The sequence below is a fragment of the Porcisia hertigi genome, chromosome 6, assembly GCF_017918235.1.
Source record: "Porcisia hertigi strain C119 chromosome 6, whole genome shotgun sequence".
NCBI lineage: Eukaryota > Euglenozoa > Kinetoplastea > Trypanosomatida > Trypanosomatidae > Porcisia > Porcisia hertigi.
In genome coordinates, this window is record NC_090565.1 from 249,781 (window position 1) to 274,254 (window position 24,474).

A 24,474-nucleotide genomic window follows, 5' to 3' on the forward strand; every position below is an offset into this window, starting at 1 on the left:
CACACACTATACATACACTCTTTCTGTTTCTTTCCTCTCTCTCTCCTCTTTTCGCGGGGGCTTGATCACTCCCACCTCTCCATCTTCACCTTCTGTGGATTGGTGTTTGTGTATGTCCTTGTGTGTGTGTGTGCGTGTGCGTGCGTGTGTCCCGCGCTGCAGTGTTTTAGAGTAGAATGCCGCTTCCTCATCTCAAGCCCGCGCTAGCAGGTACTACTGGTATGGAGGCTCCCCGTGTCACGGTGGACCCAACACCAGCCTTCCAGGGCAGCGATGGCATGCCCAGGGACCTCGAACGAGGTGGGGATGCCGGCGCCCACTTTGCTGGCTACCGCAGCCATTCGCAGATTCCCGGCGGCATGCACGACGCGACACGGCACGGATCCTCATTGGCAAGGCAGCCCTGCGTTCCGCAATATCAGGCACCAGCTGCCTCGCCGCCTTCCCTTCCCCGACCCGTGAAGGCGCCTCGGAGTGGAGCCCACTCACCCTGTGTCGATGGCACCGATGCGGCTTGCACTGCGTCTGTGCCACTGCCATTCGCTAATACCGATCACCTCACTAACCGTGAGAGAAGGGATACCCTAGCACATTACAACAGTGGTGACTCATGGCGTTGCTGCGGCTGCAGCTGCGCGGCACGGGCAGATGTTTCGGATGACCAATTCTTGCCGCGCGATGATGGCTGTTGGAGCGCCTGTGGCCAACGCTTCTCGATGCGTCGCGTCAGCACTGCGCTGCTGAGCTCCACAGCGCGGACTGCGCCCGGATGTCTATTGGGGCTCATAGGGGTTGTAACAGGGGTGTTGCTGTTTCTGCCGTGGTCATTGAATCCTGTGCACGTTTTATTGATGGTGCTCTCCGCGGTGGTGGGGTGCGTGTGTGGACTCTTGTACAGCTTAGCCGAGCGGCGGTGGCAACGGAGACTGCAGCACAGTTGCTACAACGCGAGCGGTGCAGCAATGGTTTACTGCAGCGCCGGCGGCATCTCTGGTGGGTACGCTCCATGGGCTCCGGCCAGCGCTGCCCGGAGGTATCACGAGCACGACGCTGATGCTGAGCTCGACAGCGACGAGGGGCACTGCGGCGACAGCTCACCGTGCGGCGCCTACTGCGCTGGCTGCTGTATTGGCTACACACATTTCTTTGTTGTGCTGCCGACAGTTCAGTTACTGCTGCTTGGGGCCTTCGTCCTGATCTCGCCGCAGGTGATGCCGACGTGGACGGCCCCGACGCCGGACCACAGCGGTGGTGGAGCCATCGTTGCCAACGATGGAGCACAGTGGGAGGCTCGCTACGGGGCTACACTTTACCCTGTTGAGGTGGTCTGGAAGGCTTGCCTGCTGCACGCATGGATCGGCGTGGGATTTTCAATGCCGCTTCTCTGCACAGTTTCGGTGGGCTTCGTGCACATGGCGGTGCTGCTGGCGCAGTACAAGCACGCTGCGCCTGGCACGCTGCTGACACTGGTGGTGTGGATGAGCTTGCCGCTATTCTGTTGCGCCTTTTCGATTTTCATCGCGAGGCCTCATCCAGCAGTAGGGGAGGGGCAGTGCCATCGCCGACGGCTGCGAGACCTCGCTGTGGGAGGAGGGCCCGCAGGGGACGTGCCCAGCTACGGTGCTGGTGCGGGTGCGGTCCTGTCGCTCACGACACACCCCTCTCTCAACCGTCGCAATCGTGCCTACGAGCCCACCCAGGCCTCCATCTCCTACCCCTGTCCTTCCGTGCGGTCACCGGCCGCCGCTCCTGCGCGAGACATGCAGTATGGCGTTTCTCCATATCCGACGATCCCCCCTCCGCCTCCGGTCACCGTGTACTCGAGGGCTTCATGCGCACGGATGCCCTCAGCAAACGGCACCCGTGGCAACGGCCTTGCTGGGCTTACATTGGGCAGGTACACGAATCTTGTACGTGGCGGCGGCGTCAAGATGGGGGCTGCCTCGTACTCCCAGACCAACTACGGTCACCATGGCACGGCAGCGGCACTTGGTGACGAGCCCCACTCTCTATTTTTGGTTTCCCTGCGGCGGCGGTCCATTCGCCCACCCTACAATGTTGGGGTAGCGGCATCCGCTGCGTCTGCGCAGTCGGGGGCTCTACGGCTGGGGCCAAGGGCCCATGCTGGCAGGGAGGCCTCACCGTATGAAGGTTTTATCGGCCTTGAGGACCCACATCACTTGTCTTTTTTGCAGCAGCACTGGCCTGCACGCAACGCGTCCACGTTATTGTGCTCTCCAGACTTTCCGCCTCAGGCAGCACACGAGAAACGCTTCCAATCATCTCACCCCCCTCCCATCGATGCTGCCGATAGTGTGGGTGACTCAGCGCCGCTGACACCACGGGCGCTCCCCTTATCTGGAGACGGCACCCAGCCATCTTTGCACCCCTGCTCCTCCACTGCTAACATGAGGGCCCAGACGCCGCTGCTAAATAACTCTGAGTCGCCGCCTCAACCACCGCTGCAGCGTGGGCCCGTGCATCAGGTGGTGATTGGAGGGGACGGGGAGGATCGTGTGTTTCATGATGGCGCGGTCCATGACGACGACGGCGCAGCTGCAGTGGTGGTGCCATCAGCTTTGCCGTCCCAGAAACTTCGACAGGAGCCTCGAACGGGATCCTCCACCGTGCACAGGCAGAGGACACAAGGCGGGGGTGCCGCCGCCGTTGCTCAAACTGCGGCTGCGGCTGCATCCACTGTGGGTGATGAGGGCTGCGCAAACAGCGGTGGGGTTCCCAGTGTTTGCTTCAGCGGTTGTGGTGGGAATGGAGGAGACTGGGACGATGGATTACACATGCCGACCGGCGCCTCTCTGGAAGACACGTTCGCGCCGCATCTCGTCCTCGACGCCGCCCTTGTCATCGTGGATGTGGACGCGCTCCTGTGTCGGCTGTTGGGCACTACCGTCGACGCTATCCTCTTTCGCCGACTGGAGGACGTCCTCGCGTGGCTCGATGTCGTAGAGCGAGAGGTGGTAGTAAAGTTGGTGAGCGCTCTTGCACAGTCCCTGTGCGCATCGCCTGCGGCGATGCAAGGCCTGAGGCGCAGTCCAGCCGCCCGTCGTACGAGGAAGGAGAGCGTGAAGGCAAAATCGAAGAAAGGCGGGGGCTCCAAGGGCAGTCGTAAAGGAGTCCATGGCGTTGCTCGCGCCGAGGATGGTGCGGTGGGCTCTGATTGCGACGGTAGCCGCGGCGATTGCGGTGCGCAAGCAGAGGCGACGGCACAGCCCCGTAAGTCGACTGAGAATGGGGTGGGTAGGAGTGCTGCGGAAGGGCTACCAGTGCAGCGGATCACGCTGCGGGGACACTGTCCTTACTACACACCCTGCAACGGCGGCACAGGGGACAACAGTGGCGCTCGAAGTGATCACCGGCCACCGTTCGCGCTTTGCTTCGACGTCTGGGCGGAGCGCCTCCTGGTGCCAGCGGCCAAAGGTGCGAGCATCTCTTCACGAAGGTCCAAGTTTTCTGTGGTAGGCGGTAGCCCGCAGCCGCCGACCCCCTTCGTCATTATCTTCCGGCGTCCATTCTTGCACGGCCTGTGTGACGCGCTGCCGCTGCCCATCGCGCTGGTGCACCCCCGCACGGGAGAGGTGCTGTGCTGGAATCGCTACGCCGCGCGGTTGACGGGTTGCGCTTCTTATGACATGCTGGGCACCTCCGCATACGACGGTTTTGTCTACGAGGGATCGCCTGGGGTTGCCACAACGGCAGAAGACCAGGGGGCTTTGTCAAGCACTGGCCGCCATTCCCCGCCGCCGCCGCCGTCGCCTCCACAGCCGCTACCGATTGCCGAGTCTGTGTCTTTAGTTCGTCGGCATCAGCAGCCGTCCGGCATGGCCGCGCTGTCTGCGACTACAGGATCACTTCTCGTGCCCAGTGCCGAGGTCGTCTCGCCCGTGCACTCGGTTCTCTCTGTAAAGTTGACGTCGCTCCCTGCCGCAGCGCCGCTGACGCATTTACAACCGACGACGACACCCCCCTTGTCCCCTCTCCAGAGCGCCCAACTGCAGCGGCAGCGCGGTCGTGCCGGCAGTCCATCTTTCTCGGACCAGGTATCACCGCCATCGAACGCCGCCGATTTCAATGACACGGCGAATGTCGGGGCCTTGCCCCAGTGTTGTCGAGGTATACCGCTTCCTGGCTTCTTCTTCGTACCGTCCACACGCGCCGCGGCCGCGGTGGCGGGCGCGGATGTCCCCTTGGATGACCCGTGTGTACCATCTGCATTGTCGACTGCCAATGGTGGTGGCGGCGCTGGACTGGGCAGTCCTTCGAGAGCCGGTCACGGGCTTTGCCGGACCTCATCGGCGCAGTTGTCTTGGGCCTCAGCAGCACGTGGCTGTACTGCGGTGTCGGCACCTGGTCACGTAGACCGACTCTCGTCGCATCCCGCCACCACCTGCCAATTCCCTTTTTCCCCTCGAGTAGAGGTTGGTCGTGACGGTCCTGACAGCGGCAACAGGGGCAGGGCCAGTGATGGAGCAACCGCAGCAGCAGATGTGCGCTGTCCCCGCTCACTGCTGTCGCCGCCGCCTCTCTCAGGGGGGCACCAGCGCGGCACTGTCACTTACGACGAGGCCGGCGCTGCTACTACCACCACCACCACCACCACCGCCTTCGAGGCAGACAGGAGCCAGAAGGTCCAGGCGCACGATAACAACGGCTGCGATGACGCGATGACGCCACTCTGCCGCTCCACACCCGCAATGGTGCGTGGGCTGCTGTTTCATGCCACCCTTCGCCCTCTGCGCGGTGTTTTATGTAGTGAGGAGGCTGGTGCAATCGAGAACCAGCTCGGCGGTTTGCCTCGGGCGAGCGCAAGCGTCATTGACGGCGAACACGCTCACGACAGTGGCGGGGGGGGATGTGCCTTGGAAGGTCATGCTCCACATACGACCCCCGGGAGTCGTAACGTGGCACTGGAAAGTGGGGAATCGGAGGAAGGTCAAGCACTTGTGTTGGAGAGACACATGCAAGCCGGCAGCGGTGCGGACAGTTACAGCGACGACGGCGGTGAGGCGGTGCTGACAGGCGAGCTTCGTGGAGGGCAGCAACAGCAATGCCAGCATATTCTTGGCCGCGCTGCCACAGGCGCACGGCTGCGGGGCAGCGGGTACGGGGGGGACAGCGGCGCTGAGAACGGGTCGGGGACGGATGGTGAAGACGACGAGGTTCGTTTCGACGAGGGAGACCTCGCAAAATCCATGACCGCCACTATGAGCGGGGGACTGACGCTGGCCGCAACGCTGAAGCAGCTCTTCGCGACCAAAGCGGTGATGTGCGACCTCGGTTTGGGCGGGGAGTCGATAGCGGCAACGCCGGTGACTGCAGCGCCAGAGATGCTGCTAGGCTGTGAGCTGGTGCCCAAGTACAGTCTCCGTGCGGCGCTGCAGCAACTTGGTGCTAGCGAGGCACCTCTGCTGCTCACACTCTCTGAGCCTCCTCTCTACGCCACTGCGTGTCCAAGCGCCGAGTCACTGCTGCAAGAGCGACGGCTGGCCTGCCGCCCCGTGGGCAGTGTTTTCTGGGATGAGCGTGGCTACTCAGGCGTGAACATGCACGCGATCAACGGTGGCGGTTGCAGGAGTAGGCCGGAGGGCCACTTTGCCACGTCGTCGCGGCAGCCACAGTTTCTTCGCCGGTATCGCCCGCAGGTGCCGGCGTTGTGGGGCGATGGGTCGACCAGCCTTCAGTTTGTGGCGACCGTAAGAGAGGCGGTGGAGTCGTACCGGGACAGCATCGAGGAGGATTCGAGCGGCTACACAGACTTTCTCTCTCTCCTGGCGCTCTGCAGTGGCGACGATGGCAGGGGCGCTGCGAGCGGCAGTGCGGCGCTCAACCTGTCATCCTCTTTGATGCGCACCGCTGAAGAAGGTGCACCGGATGTTGCCGTTACGACGACGGTGACTCCCGGCGCAACGCGGCAGCTACGCCTCCTCAAAGCCTTCTCCGACCAGCTCCTGCAAGCCACAGCCACGTACAACCGCTCACGCCAGTCGATGATTCCCTCCTCGCGCAGACTCGGCGGAAGCGGTGGCGTTGTTGGGCCCCTGTCTGATTCCGCCTCGCTGCCATCGTTTACATTTGGCGGCCTTCCAGCCTCTGCCCAACCCGGCGCCGACAAGTCAAATGGGCACTACCCGAACGCGCGCAACCCAGGCTCAGCTGTAGCGCTGTCGCCACGTGTCGATGTCTCCCCGAGTGAGTCGCATGGAGTCGCTGCACAACAGTCTTTACTCCAGCTTCCACTACCGTCGTCAAACTTCATTGTCAGCAGCGAGACAGGAAGAGGCGCACATCAGCGTCAGCAGGGTGACCCGACGGTCAGCGCGAGCGTTGGTAGCAGCGGAGTGCACACCCGCATCTACCGTGACCCCAACCGTACGTCTCTCTCTGTCATAGCGGAGGATGTTGCCGGTGTCGCGGCCACCGCTGTCGGCGGTGACAGCAGCTCGGCATTCAATGAGCTATCTCCGCTACTACAACGCGCTGCTGCGCGTACCGGCACCAACGGCGGTGGCAGCAATCCGACCCCTACCGCCGCCGCTTCCGTCGTTGGAGGCACCGGTGATACGGCCGACCGACAGGAGAGCAATTCTTTCCAGGTAAAGTCGTTGCCATGCCACGCAGCGAAGTTGTCTACGACAAGCGCGCCTCTGAGCACGAGCGGAGCCAACTGCGCCAGCCCTCGTCACGGTGGCCAGGGCGGCGGCGCCGGCGCCGTCTCGACGTCTGTCCCCGCCACGGCATTGCCGCCCTCGGACTCGGCGACAGTGACGGAGTTGCGCAGCCCCCGGGGCCTGGGGGAGATCCACGGTAGCACAGCGTTTGAGGCCGTGCCTCGCGATGCTGGTGGAGAGGGCCACATCATCGCTACCGCTCCTGCCGCAACATCTTCCTGGAACCCTAGTGTAGCAGCAGCTTCAGGGTCTGTGCCGGCAACTGCCGCTCCTCATCCGCAGGCCACGGGTGTTGGGGTTTCTCCTCTCGACGTGGCAACGCCGCATACGGCGTTGAACTCGCCCCTGCCGCGCTGCGACTCCACCGCGGTCTGCGGCGACGGTGTGGCTAGCGAAGAAGTCACCGGTGCGGTAGGTGTTTCGAGCTTTTCACCGACCTCACCGCGCTTCCGCCGTGGTAGTCGGCTGCTTAGTCCGTCTCTGGCTGCCTCGGAGATGGTGGAGCTGGAGGCCAGCTACAGCGCAGATGCACGCCACCCGCGGTTGCAGCGTCATCAGAGTCCCAATAGAAGATCGGGAAGAAGCGGCGGCCACGATGCAGCCAGTGCCAAGCGAGTGCCTGACTCGCCGCGGCGTCGTTCCAGTGTGGCACACGTTCGGGGGAGCCCGCTCAACATACTGCAAAGCCAGCCCGGGTTTAGCAACAGTTTTAGTGGCAGCCGCGGGCTCATTCCAACAAGCAATAGTGCGTCACCACCCGCGGTTTCGGGGGGCCAGGAGACACGCTCTTCATCGCCGCCCCCGGCTCGGCCTGGCAGCAACAGCTTGAGCGCCAATCCTACCCCCGCTGCCGCTGCCGCTTCCACGGCCGGGCCGGTGCGGTCGACACCGCAGCGCTCCGGTGAGGGCGCCGTCTGGGCGATCCTCGTCTCACGCGATGAGTCGACGATTCCATCGTGTTGCATCAGCGCCAGTCTTGGGGACGAATTCCGGCTCGGTCGTAGCAGCAAGTGCACCGCTGTTGTCTCAGACAGTTTTGTGAGCAGTACGCAGTTCTCCATTGTGCGTACCGTCTCGGCGTCGACAACAGCACAAGACCTCCAATCTCCCGGCAGTGGCCGCGGCGAGCGAGGCACACGTCGCGGCAAGGCCTTCACGGTCACCCTATACGACCGCAGCGCCAACGGAACGTACGTCAACGTAAAGAAACTCGGGAAGGACAAGAGTTGTGTGCTTCGGGACAAGGCTCTCATCACCTTTCGCCTCAGCACCTCACAGTTCTTCTTGGGGTTCGTCTTCATGCTGACCGACGAGCGCGGCGTGCCGCTGGATGATCGCATGGGCATGAGTGGTGGCAGCGGATTGCGCAGTCAGCTGGACGCGCGGCTCTCGCCTCGACCGCTGACGGGGCGGCGAGGCAACGCCGCAGCAGCTGGTGGTGGCAGTATCAAGGAGAATAGCAGCAGCCTGAATACGGTCATGGCTTCCCCCAACGCCCCCTCTGCGAGCGCCGCGCGCCGCAACACCCCACGTACGCTCTCCACCCCGGACAACTCTAGCTTCGCGGGCGGCACCCCGAACGGCTCGCGGCGCGCCGGCTACAGCGGGGCCCCCCGTAGCGGCCGCCACACCCATCGTGAGACCATTGAGTGGAAGATTGGCGAGGAGATGCTCGGCAAGGGCGGGAACGCGGAGGTATACCTTGGCATCAACCTCACTAACGGCCAGCTGATTGCGGTGAAGCGAGTGCGACTGCCCACCGTTGCGCACGGCAGCGGCGCCGAACAGGATCCAGAGGCCAAGGCGATCCTGCAGCAGTACCGATCTCTACAAGAGGAGATCAACGTCTTATCCAAAGCGACCCACCCGAATATCGTGCAGTACTACGGCTCCTCGCAGAATAGCGCTTACTTCAACATTCTACTCGAATTCGTGCCGGGAGGGTCTCTGCGACATCTCCTCGACAACTTTGGGGCCCTCAGCCCGGGTGTCATCCTCTCTTACCTGCATCAGGCCCTTGAGGGGCTGGCCTATCTGCACCGACACAATATCGTTCACAGCGACTTCAAGGCAGCGAACATCCTCATCACAGAAAAGGGCAAGGTTAAGCTGTCAGACTTCGGTACAGCGCGGCTGCTGAACCGGCCACATGCGACAGCCGCTGCTGCAGCTGCAGCGGCCGCCCGCGGTATTGGCGACGCGCAGAGCGTGACCTCGCGTGGGACCTCTGGGCAGCGCAATGATGACGCTCTTTCGGTTGGTATCGGTGCCACTATACACATAGCTGGCACCCTGCGCTGGATGGATCCGGCTCTCTTCCACAACTCCCACACCAGCGGCCTCGCCGACGGCACGGCTGCGGGTACGGCGAACAACTCGCCACACAAGATTGGCGGCCCTACCAAGGCGGGGGACATCTGGTCTGTTGGCTGCACGATGATTGAGATGATGTCCGGTGAGGCGCCGTGGTTCGAGTACGACTTCGAGAGCGAGGAGCAGATTGTGAACCTGCTCACTTACACAGCTGAACCGCCCGAGATACCCCAGTGCCCGGAGTGTCCAGATTTGGTGACCATCGCTCAAGCGTGTCTAAGGATGGACTTCTCACGTCGTCCCACCTGTGAGGAGCTCCTCCGCATTGTCGAGGAGGCAACCGTGCGGCTGCAGGCACAGTCGGTGAGTCCGCCCGCCAGCCCGTCGCGCGAGGCTTCGCAGCAACCGCCGACGGCGCTGGTGCCTTTACTGGGTGCCGGTGACACTGGGGCATACGCCTTGTCCAATACCACCGCGCTCGGTCCTGATATGGAAGCCGGTGCAGGCTCTGCATCCGCCTCTTTTGCTGCCGACCCTACGGCTATCTTTAGCGCAGTGCCGGACGATCGGCGCCGAGGAGAGCGTGTCAGGCGACAGAGCGACTTTACACCGATTTCACTCGCAATGGGTGGTGACGGCGATGTAGGCAGCTCCGCTGCGACGTCTGTCCGCGAAGCTGCCTCCTCCGTCATGCCCTAAAGCTACTCGAGGAGGACACCGATAGGGCAAGGGAGGGGAGGGAGGGGAAGGGGGGGGGGCGTCTATTCGCAGCACACATGACGTACAAACGTGCGTATGTGTGTGCGCGCGTGCATTCATTGTGGCTTAAAGTGCAGCGTTTTGTTTTTCCATTTTTTCATTTTTTCTTCTTTTCTTCTCTTCCCCGTTTTTCTCTTTTTTTCTGGACGGCCTAACGGTCTTGCTATCACTTGACAAGTGGGTCTACGCGCGTGGGTACCAGACCCCTGTTGATGTGTGCGCACGCGTATTGTGGGGCGAGAGAGGAGGAGGGGAGAGGGGATCTCTAGAACGTCTTGGTTAAAGTGCACAACCAGTTTGTGTGTCCTGCAGGGGAGAGGGGGGAGGCGGGGGGGGGCGGGCGGTCGTGGGAAGCGACTTCAGGGCGGTGATTGCCGTGTGTTTCGCATGTATCCAATGCCGAGCTTTCGCGTTAGTGCTTCTCTCCCCCCCTCCCCGTCCCCCTCCCTCCCTCCCTCCTTCCCCCCTCCCCTGCTACTGTTGCATTGTCATGGGTGCAGAGGCAAGCAGCAGTTGGCGTTGCTCGGTAGAAGATGGAATGAGGGCAATGAAACGAATGAGCGCGGGGAGAGGTCTCATGTGCACAACACGCATATGCCCGAGTGCATCAACTCTCTCCCTACTCTCTCCCCCTCTCTCTCTCTCCACTATTTCACTCTCACGTTGGGCATACCGCTCTCCCCCATTCCTCTCTCTTCCTCCCATTCACTACATACGCACTCAGATCATCTTACTCGAGTATCGACACACCCACGTCGCCGGCGCGCACGTTCTATAGTAGACCCCCCCCTCCCACCTTTCCCACCCTCTTTCACACACACACCGACGCTCTCAGCGCATTTCTGTTGCTCAGGCGTTTGTTGTGTCTTCTCTCTCTCTTTGCCCCCCTCCCCCACTTCCCTCTCCCAATCACGTACACCCGTGTACACACGGTTGGTCTAACTCGTGGGTGCGTACGCCGCACCTGAGTGGGCTGCGCGTGTGAATCGGCTGCAGGAAAGAAAGGAAGCTCTCATCGGGGGCGGGCTATTCTCCCTCATTCGCTGACTCACTGTCACTCGGACTGCAGCGCGCACACACGTCACGCGAACAGACAGCGTCGCGCATGGACTCCGTCTCGGACCCCCCGATGAAGGCCTGTGGGAGCTCGCGCAGAACCAACGGCCTCCACGCCGAGAAGGCTTTCAAACCAGGGGGTGCTGTCGCGTGCGCCAAGTGGTCCATCGCCGCCGCTCTGCGCATCTTCCAGGGGTATGTTGAATTTCTCTTCCACCCCTATGCAGAGGAGCACGCGCGCTTCATCGAGTACCAGCGCACCCTCCCCGTGCGCACCGTCGTGCCCGAGCCCCCAAGCACGCTGCGCGACTACATCCGGCGTCAGCTGTGGCGCATTGGTCGCTGCTGTTTTCTCTTTCTGTTCTTTCTGTTGACGTGGCCGATCTGGTTGGTGCTGCACTTGTTGCTCACACTGCTGGACGTACATCACCGGCGGGTGCGGCTGCAGCACCACCGCTCCTGGCCACACGCGAGTGTGCCGCACATCCGCGCAGATGTGCACAAGCCGTCGGCGGATTTCCCGCTGGATGCGTGGCACCTGCGCTGCGAGGACGGGCGCCAGCGGTGGTACTTTGGAGAGCCGCTGCGCGAGGGGGAGAGTGAGAACGAGCTCGGTTTTGCACAGGCGTGTGGTCTGCACACCGTCGAGGACTATCGTGAGCTGCTCCGCCAGCGCTCTGCATCGGATGTGTGTGGTGATGACCAGCAGCAGGGCATCGGCCGCGAGACCACGCGGCCGGACATCCTCGAGGAGAAGTGCGCGAAGCGCACCTTCCTGGAGCGGTACAGTGTCGGCCTCATCTCTGCCTCACGCCTGAAGCTGCGCGCGACACCAGAGGCGGCCATGGACGATGGGGTTCGCTTCTTATTGAAGTTGCAGGATCCCTTCTCGGGCCACTGGCCGAACGATTACAGCGGCTGCCTGTTCCTGTTACCTGGTCTCATCATCACCAAGTATATCGTGGCGGGAGGGGAGGTTCAGCGCATGTTCCCGCCCTACCCCGACCACCGCCACTTCAAGGTGCCCTCGGGCGGCAGCACCACGAAGCGGTCCAAAGGCTCTGGCGGTTGTCGAGAGTTTATTCTGGGTGTCCCAGAAGACGCGAACGCAGACGAGACGGCCTGCCGCTGCGGCGAGGCCACGCGTCAGGAGTTGATCCGGTACCTACGAAATTACCAGAACGCTGATGGCGGGTGGGGGCAGCACACCGAGGGCCACAGCACGATGTTGGGAACGGTGCTGAACTACGTCACCTTGCGTCTGCTAGGAGTGCCGGCGAGTGATTCACAGATCACGAGCGCACGCGACTGGATTCTGGCTCAGGGCGGCGCCGCCACGACGCCGATGTGGGGTCGCGTGTGGCTGTGCATCCTCGGTGTGTACAGCTGGGACGGCGTGAGCCCCATTCCGCCAGAGCTGGCCTTGTTGCCGGACTGGATTCCATTCTCGCTAGGTAGGATGTGGTGCCACAGCCGCGTCATCGCGTTCCCTTTCTCATACCTTTACGGTCTGCGCTGGTCGGCGCCGGCGTTCTCGACGACGTTGGAGCTGCGCAACGAGCTGTACCCAGAGCCGTTCGGCACCATCCCATGGCGTAACTTCTGCGACGTGGCGTGCGATTTAGACGTGTACTCGCCCAGATCGCCGCTGCTCCGTTTTGCCCTGCGGCTGTTCAGCCTCTACGAGCGGCACCCTATTCCCTTCCTGCGGAGGTACGCGCTGGAGATGCACTGGCGCCACATGGCATACGACGATGAGAATACAAACTTTATTTGTCTTGGCCCGGTCAACAAATCTTTGAACATGCTCGTCACGTGGGTGCGCGAGGGCGAGCACAGCGTTCGTTTCCAGGAGCACTGCAAGCGTGTGCCTGACTATTTATTTCTGACCAGATCCGGCATGTCGATGAGTGGGTACAACGGGTCGCAGCTGTGGGACACGTGCTTTTCTGTGCAGGCGATCTGCGCGTGCCGGCGCGAGATGATGTACCCAACGGAAATGGAGCTGGCGCATCACTACGTGGATGTGGCCCAGGTGCAGGAGGACCCCATTGCGGCTGCCGACTTTTATCGTCACCGCACGAAGGGCGCGTGGAATTTCTCTACGAGGATGCAGGGGTGGCAGGTATCGGACTGCACAGCGGAGGGGTTGCGGGTGCTGTTGCTCCTTCCGCAGTACGAGTTTCCACTGCGGCGCATCTTTGACGGCGTGGACGAGATTCTGTCGCTGCGTAACAGTGGTATTGGCGGCGATGGCGGGTGGGCGTCGTACGAGCCGTCGCGCGGCCCCGCGTACTGCGAGCTGCTTGACTGTGCGGAGCTATTCAAGGACATCATGATTGACTACAGCTACGCCGAATGCAGCAGCAGCTGCATCCACACGCTCTCTCTCTTCCGCAGGAAATACCCGCACTACCGCCGCTCTGAGGTGGACCGCGCGATCAGCGAGGGTATCGCGTGCGTGCTTCGCAAGCAGCAGCCGGACGGCAGCTTCTACGGCAGCTGGGGCGTGTGCTACACGTACGCCGCGTGGCTTGTCGCGGATGCGTTGCAGGTCTCGAAGGAGTTGCCGGACATGGCCACGCACCCGCACTGCGTAAAGCTCGTTGACTTTCTCTTATCCCACCAAGGCACCGACGGCGGCTGGGGCGAGGACGTTGGCTCTTGCATTCGGGAGACGTGGGTGGACAGCCCGGACGGAAGCCAAGTGGTGAACACGGCGTGGGCGGTTATGGCCATCATGTGTGCCTCGGGAAAGGCCGCGCACACGGAGTTGCCGCGGCAGCGCCTCATCTGCGACGCGGTGGACCGTGGTGTGCGGCTCATCATGTCTCGCCAACTTGCGAACGGTGATTGGCGACAGGAGCGCATTAGCGGCGTCTTCAACGGCAACAACCCCATCCACTACCCTGGCTACAAAAATTCGATGCCAGTGTGGGCGCTTGGCAAGTATAACACGTGGAAGCATGAGTACGTGGCGGCCGCATAATGACGGACACCCGCGGTGTTCTCTCTCTATTTTCCCCCCTTCTACCTCCTTCTGTCTGTGTCTGTGTCTGTGTCTGTCTCTCTCTCTCCCTGTCTCTCTCTCTTTGTAGGGGTGCTTGTTGTGGATGTGAAAAACGGAAACGAAAAAAAAAATATGCGCATCCACAAAAAAAAAACAGGAGTTCGTGGTCGATGGTGCGTTGACGGGGACGATGTCATTGCCATGACTGTTATCGCCCCATCAGTTCACGCGTTGAGTGGCGCGTGCGCGTTTTTATTTATTTTTTTGTGTCTGTGTCTGTGTGTGTGTGTCAGTAGAAGTAGCCGCCACATTCTCCCAACAAATATTAGCTTGACATTTGGCACCGGCGCACCCTCCTTCCTCTCTCTTTCTGTGTAACCTCCCCTTCCCTTCCCCTTCGCTACCCCCCCCTCCTTTCGTTCTCATCTCTTCCCCCTTCCCCCCAAAACACACACAGACCGATCGACTCACCAACACACACACGTTTTCTGCATTCATTCATCATTTGTATACGCCCCTTATATATATATATATTTATTGATATATATATATACACACACACACAACCCACTCGCCCACCCACACTCTCTCTCTCTCTGTATATTTATATATTTATCTGTTTGTTTGCGTCTGTCTGTGTCTACACACCATCACATATATCTGTATATCAGTGAATAGTCGACTCGGTCACCAACTCCACTCGCTCACACCCTTCCCCCCCCCTTCCGAAAACACACGCACACACACACACACACACCGGCGTGTGCAATAATTGTGAAAAAAAGGGAGGCGGTTGGGGGAAAGAAGAAATGGGGTGCAGCAACTCAAAGACAAAGGAGAAACGGAAGAAAAGTAAGTCGACAGAGGCAACTGCCGCCGAAAGGGCGGCGCAACTCGTCGACACTTCCTCGCCCGCGAACAAGTCGGCGCCCCCCGTTGCCGCAGCGGAGGCGCCACCGCTGGTCGAGCAGCAGAGCGCTGGTGAGGAGATAGATGAGGTTGTAGAAAGGTCTAGTGCCACTAGCGCCAGGTCCACATCGACTGAGCGTCAATACGACGCTGCCGCTGCCGACAGTATATTAGATCCACCGACGCGCGCGCCACTGGATGCGACAGAGGTGCCGAGCGCGCGGAAGAGTGTTGCCGGTGAGCCTGCAGAGACCGATGACGTCTCCGAAAGCCCAACGCGGGCGCCGCACTCCGCCAGGAGTCTCAGCTCAGAGTCGCCACCGTCTCAAAAGTCCAGGCAAGGCGATGAGAGTGCCGGCAGCCACATCCACTTCGAGATTGAGAATGACGACGCCGAGGAGGCCGCGGAGGGTGACACCGAGGTGGAGCTCTCGCTGCCGCGCTCACCCACGCCATCGGTGTCGAGGAATCGACCCGCACCCACGCCTGCTTCCACGTCGGCCGTGGAAAACGTGCCTTACCACGCAGAGAGTAAGTCACCTGTCGCTATGGAGCGCATCCCGCTGCCGACAGAGAGGCTCGCATCATCGAGTTCGTCGCGGTCGCCGAATATCGCGAAGTATCAGCACGAGGGCGCTGTGGTGTCCTCGCGTGCATCTTCCTTTCTCACCTGCCTTCAGCCAAAAGAGAAGCGACCAGGACCTCCTGCCTACACACCCTGCGGGCACTCGTTTACAACGAGCATCGCGAGCTCTTTCTCCGCTGCCGAGAAGCCCTCACAGCGGTCATCGGAGCGGTGCCTGTCACACCCATCAGGGTACAGCGGTGGGAGCCCACCTGCTTCCCAGCACCATGCCTCTCCTGCACTTGCCGCACCGCCTCGTGAGTACGGCGTCTCAATGGACGACAATCGCGCTGCGACTGCTGCTGTAGTCGCCGTGGAAGTGTCGAGGCCGACTGCCGATCGGTTTCTCTCCCAGCACCCCGCTGGTACGAGCGCACCACACACGCAGCATGAGTTGCACCCTGCTTTTCATCAATGGCGTCGCGGCGTGGTCTCCCCCATCCCGCTTCGTCAGGAGTACACCGGTCCGACCCCTGACGCCGGCCCGGGAGAGCTTCTTTTCTCAACGAAGTATATGCCTCCACCAACGGCGTACAGGGTGGTGACTCCCAATGGTGCGCCGTGGCGGCTTTCTTTCAATCCGTCGATATTTGCCGCCATCGAGGCATCCTCGGTGAAGCTTATTCAAGCCCACGCTCTGAGTTGAACAGGTTTGCCTCCCTTTTTTTTTTTTTCGGTGCTGTGGCGATGATGATGGGTATCGGCCAGGTCAGCGCGAAGGTGCCAGTTTTCACGTCACAGCGCTCTGCGGTGCCATTCCCGTCCGCAGTTGCGACTGCTCCGAATCGATGGGGTGGGCTTGTCCCCTCCATTCGAGAGTGTCGGTTATGCCGCCGCCGCCGCCGCCGCCACCACCACCACCGTCATCCCTACGCGACTCCGCGTAGACCCGCGCCATAGCGGCCAACAGCATCGCAACTGTTCTCAAATGAGGACTCTTCGCATTCGCGCAGGGAGTCGTCAGTAACTGAAGCGTGTCGCTCCAGGGGACCCCATGTGCATCACCAGCACGGAGAAAGCAAACGACCATCAGCAGGCGTCCTCCCCCCCCCTCCTGCATTGTAGCCCCCCTCTAGGGGGGGGGGGGGGCACCACGCGCCCATCCTCACTCAAGCACACCAGCGATAGCTGCTGCCAATTATTTAGTGAACCACTACGGCAACGGCTTAGTCTCTGCCAGCAATGGGATGGCTCATCCCTCGTGGTGCACGAGGGCGGGGTTCTGTATGAGCCACAGTACTTCAGTACAGATGAGCCACTGGAGGACAGCGGTGTCACCTAGGGGCCATCGACCACCGACAAGCAGCCAAGAAACGCGGCTGCGCTGTCGCTGAGGGCTCGTGATGGATGTAGTGCCCCCCCCCCCCCCCCCCCCCCAAAAAAAAAAAAAAAAAACGATAATGACGCTCACACACTGCTTATGTGGACGGACAGCCGTGCGATGGCGCGTAAAGGGGGGGAGGCCCTAGTGAGAGCGGTCGAAACGTAGCTTTGCTGGAAAGTATAACACCAGGCTTCTTCATCCAGGCCCTCGGTATGTGGCGCGGGTGCACCACATCACGCCTATTTGGGGAGGGGTAGGGTGCAGAGCTGTGCACGAGAGATGAACATTCGGCGCAGTTGGCACATCTGTGTGTTCATCACTCACACACACACACACACACACACTCTTTCTGTGTCTCTACGAAGAGAGTTGTCATTGATGTCCAGGCGCGCTGGTGGTGGAAGAAGGTGGTGGTGAGGCGAGTTGAGAAACTTCCCCCCCCAACCTCAACCCCGCCCCCTTCTTTCACTTCTTATTCACGTGTATTCAAACATTTGTAAAGGTGTGCTTTGCCCGACCTGGAGAGGAGTGCAGTTGCTGTTGTGCGTTTCCCCGCCTTTCTTATCCAACTGCCCTCTCCGTCGTCCCTCTCTGCATCTCGCTGTATCTCTTTTTTTTTTCTTACTTGCTATCATCGTTGTCGTTGCCATCATCTCTTGCTGCTTCTGGATTGTTGATGACTTCTCATGATGAGGCTTAGGTTTGGGGATGGTGTGTGTGTGTGTGTGTGTGTGTGTATAAATGGCTCTCATTTTTTTTACTCGTCGCGGTTGGTATTATTTTGTGCGTACGAGCATGGTATGAGCAACATTGTTCTCACGCTGCATCACGCACGACTCTCCTGCTCTTCCCCTCTTCCCCTCTCCCCCTCTCCCCCCCCCCCCGTCCCGAGGGAAGGGGAGGGGGGGGGCTTAGCCCCCATACACAGTTGCATCAATAGTTGGCGTGTACGTACTGTTCGTCTTCGGAACGTTGCGGTGGGCTACGTATGTCGTTTTTTTTTCACTCCCGATGTTTCTCTTTTTTTTTTTCTTTCTCTCTCTCTGTGTGGGTGTGTGGGTCTGTGCGTCTGCGTATTGCTGCAGTTCTCATGGAGCACCAGGAAAAAAAAAATGGGCGGAGGAGGAGAGGTGAGAGAGAGGCGTGTTGGAGGTCGACAGAGGCACACCGATGAGCGCATACGTAGAGCGGCAAGGTAACCACGGCTAGCGCACAGGGACTTTGGAGGGGTTTGGGAAGAGAGAGAGAGAGATGAGGAGGAGGAGGAGAAGTACGTATGGGCTACAATACTTTCACACGCACTGGATAATGGTGTGCGCCAGAACTTGTTCAGGCTGGCGCTTCAGTCCCTGGTTCTCTCTCTCTCTTTTGATTCCCCCTCTTCCCTGCCGGGAGGGGTCGTTTTATTCTTGCTTGCTGTGCGACCCGCCTCCTCCCCTGCTCTGTGTGTGTGTGTGTGTCTGTCTCAGCCTCTTTCGCCATCTCAAAGCAGAGGAGGGAGTTTGCCTATTGCCGAGCTGCATCCGTTCCACGTTTCGACTCCTTCTCCACCCTGTTTCGACTCTCCTGTTGATGCCAGGATGCGCGTGCTCTCTCTCTCTCTTTCTTCTTGTGTGGGTGTGAGTTTGAAGACAGCTCTGCCGTAATGGGCCAGCTTCCTTTGACACCCCCCACTCCTCACCCCCCCCCCCCTCTCACTCCCCTCCCTTCAACCCACATTTCGGTATTCGCTGGTACGCACAGCGGAGGCGCGAAAGTGATTGCCGCCGCTACACCAGTGCCCACGAGTGAGTTTTGGAGGGGAAAAGACAGGGGGTGGACTGCCCACCCACACCAGCACAGCTGCTGGCAAGCGGCCAAACATGTTCTCGCTTGTTCATTCACTGACCCTCCCTTTTTTCTTTCTTTTTTTTTCATATCTCTTAGAGCGCTCATCATCGCGGTCAGACGCCTCGCTGTTGTTGCTGCCCCATCACATATCTTATATATTTCTCTTCCCCCCTCCTCTTCCCCACACCCCTCACCCCCCCCCCTCCTTTAGGGGAGCATCGATATTTGCGCCGATGCATGTGTGTACGCTGTTTTGATTGCTTTTCATCCATTCGCCTTCTGCCCCCTGCCTCCACGACATATAGTTATCCTAGTAGCCCCCTCCTTTTTCTTTTCTGTACGCGTGTGACAGGCCAGTCTAGAGAGAGTGAACAAAGAAACACGGTGCGTTGAGAGCAGGCGAAGAGCCCAGCGCGGCAACGATTGCCAAGTTGCGTGTGTACGTGTGTGATTGTGTTGTGGGCAAAGCGAAGAGCACACACACACACACACACACCTGGCAGTAACGACATCCCCTCCCTCCTCGATAAAACAAAAAAGTTGCCATAGTCGGCGCGTCAATTGTCATTCTTCTTTTTTTTTTCCAGCTTTGCGTTGGTTTTCACTCCTTTTTGAAAATTTACATACATCAACGCCTCTCCTCGAACCCCCCCCACACACACACACATACACACAAACGCATTGTAGTAGCAGCAACGTGCGGCAAAGAAGCAACGTGCATCGGCACGCACCCCTCCTCCCTCCCCCTTTGCCTTCACTCTTCTCGTCGCTGTCGCTCCTGCCATTCGCACTGCCTGTGGTGCATGCGTGTTTCTTGTTCATCTCTATCGGTGACGTATACTGCAATAGTTAAACATGGGCAGCGTCTGTTCGCGCTCCAAGACGAAGAGCGCCAAGCCAGACGAGGAGGGGTTGGCCAGTGCGAACGTCAAGACGAAGAATCCCCGTTCACCTATAAAACCAGCGGCCGACGCCGCGGCGAATGTGAACTCCACTCCCCACAATTTCGCACCGGTTGTGGACTCGCAGCCGTCCAACGGCAATATTTCCCTCCCCCACCCTGATAGCCTCGAAAATAATGCGGGCAGCGCGCCTTTCTCAGCCACCGCGCCATCACCTTCCATGGGAAACCGGTCCGATCATCCCCGCAACATCAACGGTTCTGTCAGCGGTATGATCAACCCACCCGATACACTTGACAGCGCGTGCCCGAGTCCCTCGCAAAAAGGACGAGGCTCCGACGCTTACTTTCCTTCAGGCCATGATACAGGGATGAAGCTTGGCGCTGCCAAGTACATGAACATCGGCGTAGGCTTATCCCCAGATCGCGAGTCCTCTGTGCTACAAAGCCTTGAGTCATCGACCTTGAGGGAAAACAACCGGGGCAGCGAGGGTCGATGGGCCTCACTCTACAACACGCCGCCGCCGCCGGATGCGACCCGGATTGTTTTCACAGATGATGACACGTCAGTCGCTGTGACGGCGAGCTCAGCGTTCGCCACGCCGCGGGAGATACACGCGTTCTCTGGCACCGTACCTGGTTCTCCCCTTAAAGCCAGCATTGCCAGTCAAGGAAGCATGGAAAGCCAGCGGCCGCACGGCTACAGCTACTACAACAGCAGCGCGATCGACGCGGGGTACCTCTCATTGCGCTCGCCCGCGTCGCGTCGGGCGAGCGTCGCCACAGCGTCGGTCTCCTCCACCGCAGCCTTGCCCAAGGGTCGCCAGATTCGATCCTTTCCGCCCCGTCCGCAGCCGTTCTTACGCAGCATCTCTGCCACTACGACGATCACAGACGTGCGCACAAATCTTCAGGTGCCACTGGCGGCCAGCGTCGGAGGCGCCAGCTCGCCGCTGACTCGACTGAGCTCGATAGCAGGGTCGGACCGCTTCCAAAGTTGCCGCAGTTTCACAGACACGAGCTTTTCAGCCATCGGGCACGTGACCCCCGCTACCCCATCCACCATGATCACGGGGGTGAACGCGCGCGGCCTCTCCAGCATCAGCCCGGAGAGCACCACCAACGGGGCCCCTCCAACAGAGCAGCAGTTCCACACGTGCCGCAGCGCCTACACGACGACCACCGATGCCCTTTGGACTTCTTCGCCAACGACCCTTGCCGCAGACTCTGCGCGCGAGAAGATGGCGGCAGGCAACCACAGTGAGGTGGGGGCTGCCAGTGAGTGGAGCGCGGCGCTCCTCAGAAGTCCAAACGCACAGGTACTCTCCCGACACGAAGATGAAGGGCGCCACACCGGCTACGCGAATGCGCACCGGTCGGATCTCTTCTTTTCACTTGTGTCAAAAAGCAGCGACTTCTTCCCCGACCCACACTTCACCTCCGCATCAACCTTTGGTGACTACACCCACCTCGATGGCCGCATCCACAGTGCCGTGGCGGCGGCGAACACAAGCCACCAAAGCAAGGCCTCCGCAGCCACCACCACGGCCACCAGCGGCGGCGGTCCAGCGAGGAGGTCGAAGAAGGAGGAGAGAAGTACTGTTGCCTCGCCTGCGGTGAGGCCCTGGCGCTCTGTAGGCGCGGCCGCGGCGACATCGCCGGCGTGGTCTTTTGCGGAGTCTCTCAACTCCAGATCCGCGCTTGCGTCACGGAAGGGCAGCCTGGTGCGGAGCACCAAGAAGCTGCCAAGGGAGCGGCAGGCGGCGCCTGGCACGTCCGCTGTGCTCGGAAGGCAGGCCACCAACAAGGCCAATAAGAACCGCGTTAGCAACGCTGGTGGCACGGAGACGCCAGTGCGGACGTTGCACAACGTCCAAAGTGGCTTTTCGGCTCATTTGAGCTCGCCACCTCTCGCGAATCGGGCGATGGCGGGGGCGCCAGCGGCTGCAGCTCACTCGGCATCGTCGTTGTCGTTGTCGTCGTCGTCTGCCTGTGCTGCAGCTGCTTCAACGACACCGGCGCCATATGTCTATCCAAAGACCAACACGGTGACTGAAGTACAGAGCGCGGATTCGGCCTTCGTGTCTTCTTCGACCCAGAGCGATGTCGGGGGGCGGAGTTACAATGCCGCTCGTGGTGGCCCTGTGGCCGACTTTGAGGGACGTACAACTCAGGCATACGTCGAGGCTTCTCCACACCTATCAAGTCGTGTTGCTAGGGCTGTTACTGGTGGAGGTGATACCGCGGCGCCGCCCTTCTCGCACTCTGCGAGCGCGCCCGCCTCCACAGCTGCCTTGTCTAACCGGCACGGCTGCCTTGTTCCGGCGTCACTGCATGACTCCTCGAAGCCACAAAAGAAGCCGCAGCTGCCGAAGAGCAACACCACCAATTTGAAACGGCGGCTCTCCTCTATGAGCGCAGGGGGCACCATCCGAGAAGTGCGGTCGAGTCCGAGCGCCCCCCTCCGTGGTGCCTCAGCCAACGGAAAGAAGGCGTACCCCCTTCCGGCTGCTAGGGCCACCCTGGCTGCCCGCACGGCGGGGGCCACCACCGCCGCCCAAGCTGACATGAAGAAGAATGTGCACCCACGGGCCACTGCTGTCATCCCAGCCAGTAAGCTCAGTGGCACCAGCTGCTCCCCGCCACTCACTCGTTTGAACTGGAGGTCGAAGCAAAACGGCGGCCATCTTCGTAGCTGGACGACCCCGGGTCGCACAGGGGCGAGCACAATGCCCGCTTCTGCAAAGACATCTTCAGTAGCAGCTGCTACTCGTCGCATGTCTGGCGGCGCTGCCAATCTTGGTCTCGGAGGAGAGGCACGGCAGCGGACTACGGTGTCGAGGAGCGTCTCACGCCCATGGGCCGCCAGTGTGCGCAAGCCGCCAGCGAATCGGGCAGCGGCGGCCGCAGCTCCAGCGACACCAACCCGGAGAACGTCGCTAAAGACTTCACCTTCAGCACCTCTGGTGCTCATCTCTGGGGAAGTGGAATCTCCTGAGAGGGAGACGCCTGATAGCCCGAGGGTCCAGTCCATCATCGAGTGCGCGCCTTCTATGGACCCCTCCGGAGGGGAGAACGAGGCGACAGGGACGGGCACCCTCGATGCTGATTCTATTGGCGGCGACAGAGGACTGCGGACAGCGCCAGTAGCAGCTCCTCCCCAACAGCCACTGCTACAGGGGTGTGGGAGCCCGATGGAGGGGGATGTATTTTGTCTCGACGGCGTCCATACCGACTTTCCGGTGCAGGAGCGCTCGTCGCAGTCTTTTGAGAGCGATGCACAGGATGCTTCCCAGCTACATCTTTGTGGCCTTCAAGCCTCGCCTAGCGTCTCTGACGTGTCCGTCACAAGATCCATGGAAGGGCGAGCCTTCTCCCAGTCGTGCGCAGGGGCCCAACTCGCGTCTCAGCTCAACGGTGCCACCACCAGCGTATCGGATGAGGACAGCGATGGTCAACGTCTGAAGATATCAGAGGGAGACGACAACGAGGAGGGCGTTGAGGACCGCTGCGCGAGCTCCGACGATGACCGCGCCGCGAGCGTCATTGAAGTCGAGAGAGGGTGCGTGGTGCGCTAAGTCGTTTATTTTTTTTCTCAGCAACAGCGACGGTCGGTGTCCTCCGTACTCCGTCTCGGAATAGGCTGCCCCCCCCCCCCCCCCTTCCTTCCTGGAAAAAAGCAACGACGGTGGTGTGACACCTCCCGTGGCTCTGCAATGGTGCAACACGAGATGACGCAGTGCAGAGTACGGAGACATATCCGCGTTTTTTTTTTCCTTTTGGAGGGTGTGGGCGGGGCGGGGCGGGGAGGGGGAGGGGAAGACATAGTGCTCGCAAGGTATATATATTATCGGCAACGGTGGGGCACCACATTCGAGGCGGCTGGCGGGCTACAGTGCCCTTGGTGATGTTTAGGTGTGCCCTTCTTTTGTCTGGGGGGGCTCTTATTTGCACGCTTCAAAGAGGCTCAGGCGATGTAATTGCCTTCTCTACAGAACGTGTCGCTCTAACGCTCCTCAGCTGGACCAAAGATGGTCATTGCTTGTATTTTTTTTTGTCCGCGCCGCTTGGGGAGGGGGAGGAGGAGGAGGAGGAGGAGGAGGGGGAGGAGGAGGGAAGTGTGGCATTGTACTGCCACGCCACTCACGAAGAGATCTCCCCTTTTCTAGTTTGCTTGTTCACCTCACATAACGCACAGGCACATACACACACACGCATGCACTGCGCATCTCTTTTTTTTTCTCTTTTTATTTGCCCTCCCTTACCCCCCCCCCCTTACTGTGCGCTTGTGTGCGCGCACGCAGCTATCTTGGGACGGCTCAAGCTGGTCTCTTCAGGACACAGCGTAGACTTTCCGCGAGAGAGGGCGTTCGAGTCGCAGTGAACTGGGTGTTCCTCATAGCCGCTCTTTTTTTTTTTTTTAGTGCTGCCTTTGTACTCCCCCCCCTCCCCTCAACAACAAAAACAAATGCTGCGTGACTCTCTCGGAGCTTCATCATGACATCCAACCACAGTCATTGTTTTTTTTGGTGCATTATGCAGCCAGGCAGCAGTGGTGGTGGTGGTGGTGGTGGACACACACTCTTTCTCGTTCTTTTTGTCTTGTTGATTTTCTTGTTCCTTAACTTGTCGCATCTATTTAAATATGTCCAGCTCGCCGTGTGTGCGCGCACCTCTGTGTACTCTGATAGCGGAGGGTGGGGAGTTGAGGCGTTCTCTCCCCTCCTCGAGCGTACTCCCACGCTTCTTCTTAATCCCTTCTCCCATTTGTTGTGTCTCCGTTGTGGTGCCCGCTTAAACTCTCACATGAATCACTCTAAATCAATGAAGTGGAGAGCCCAATGGAAAGGTGCGCCGTTGTCGTGAGATGTCGGCAGGCACGAGGGATGAGTGCCACCGCGTGCATGTCTCCCCCCCTTTTCCCATGCGTTTGTGTTGATTTGCACGACACCATTACACGCTGCTCGCCCCCCCCCTCCCCCTCCCCACCCCCGAGTGAGCCTCGCCCTCATTCCAGCGTCAACATCCCTTTCGGTGGACCCTCTTCACCCCCTACTCCTCTTT

At 60.3% G+C, this 24,474-nt stretch overlaps 2 protein-coding genes across 2 annotated transcripts; both read left to right on the plus strand.

Annotated features, from left to right (window-relative positions):
- Positions 1-962: 962 nt before the first annotated feature.
- Positions 963-9,695, plus strand: JKF63_07136 (uncharacterized protein; the record flags this gene model as incomplete). Its single annotated transcript, XM_067903077.1, has 1 exon — positions 963-9,695. One exon carries the CDS (start codon positions 963-965, stop codon positions 9,693-9,695), a length of 8,733 nt encoding a protein of 2,910 aa, XP_067759515.1.
- A 1,165-nt stretch (positions 9,696-10,860) lies between these two features.
- Positions 10,861-13,800, plus strand: JKF63_07137 (uncharacterized protein; the record flags this gene model as incomplete). Its single annotated transcript, XM_067903078.1, has 1 exon — positions 10,861-13,800. One exon carries the CDS (start codon positions 10,861-10,863, stop codon positions 13,798-13,800), a length of 2,940 nt encoding a protein of 979 aa, XP_067759516.1.
- Between the last annotated feature and the right edge of the window lie 10,674 nt (positions 13,801-24,474).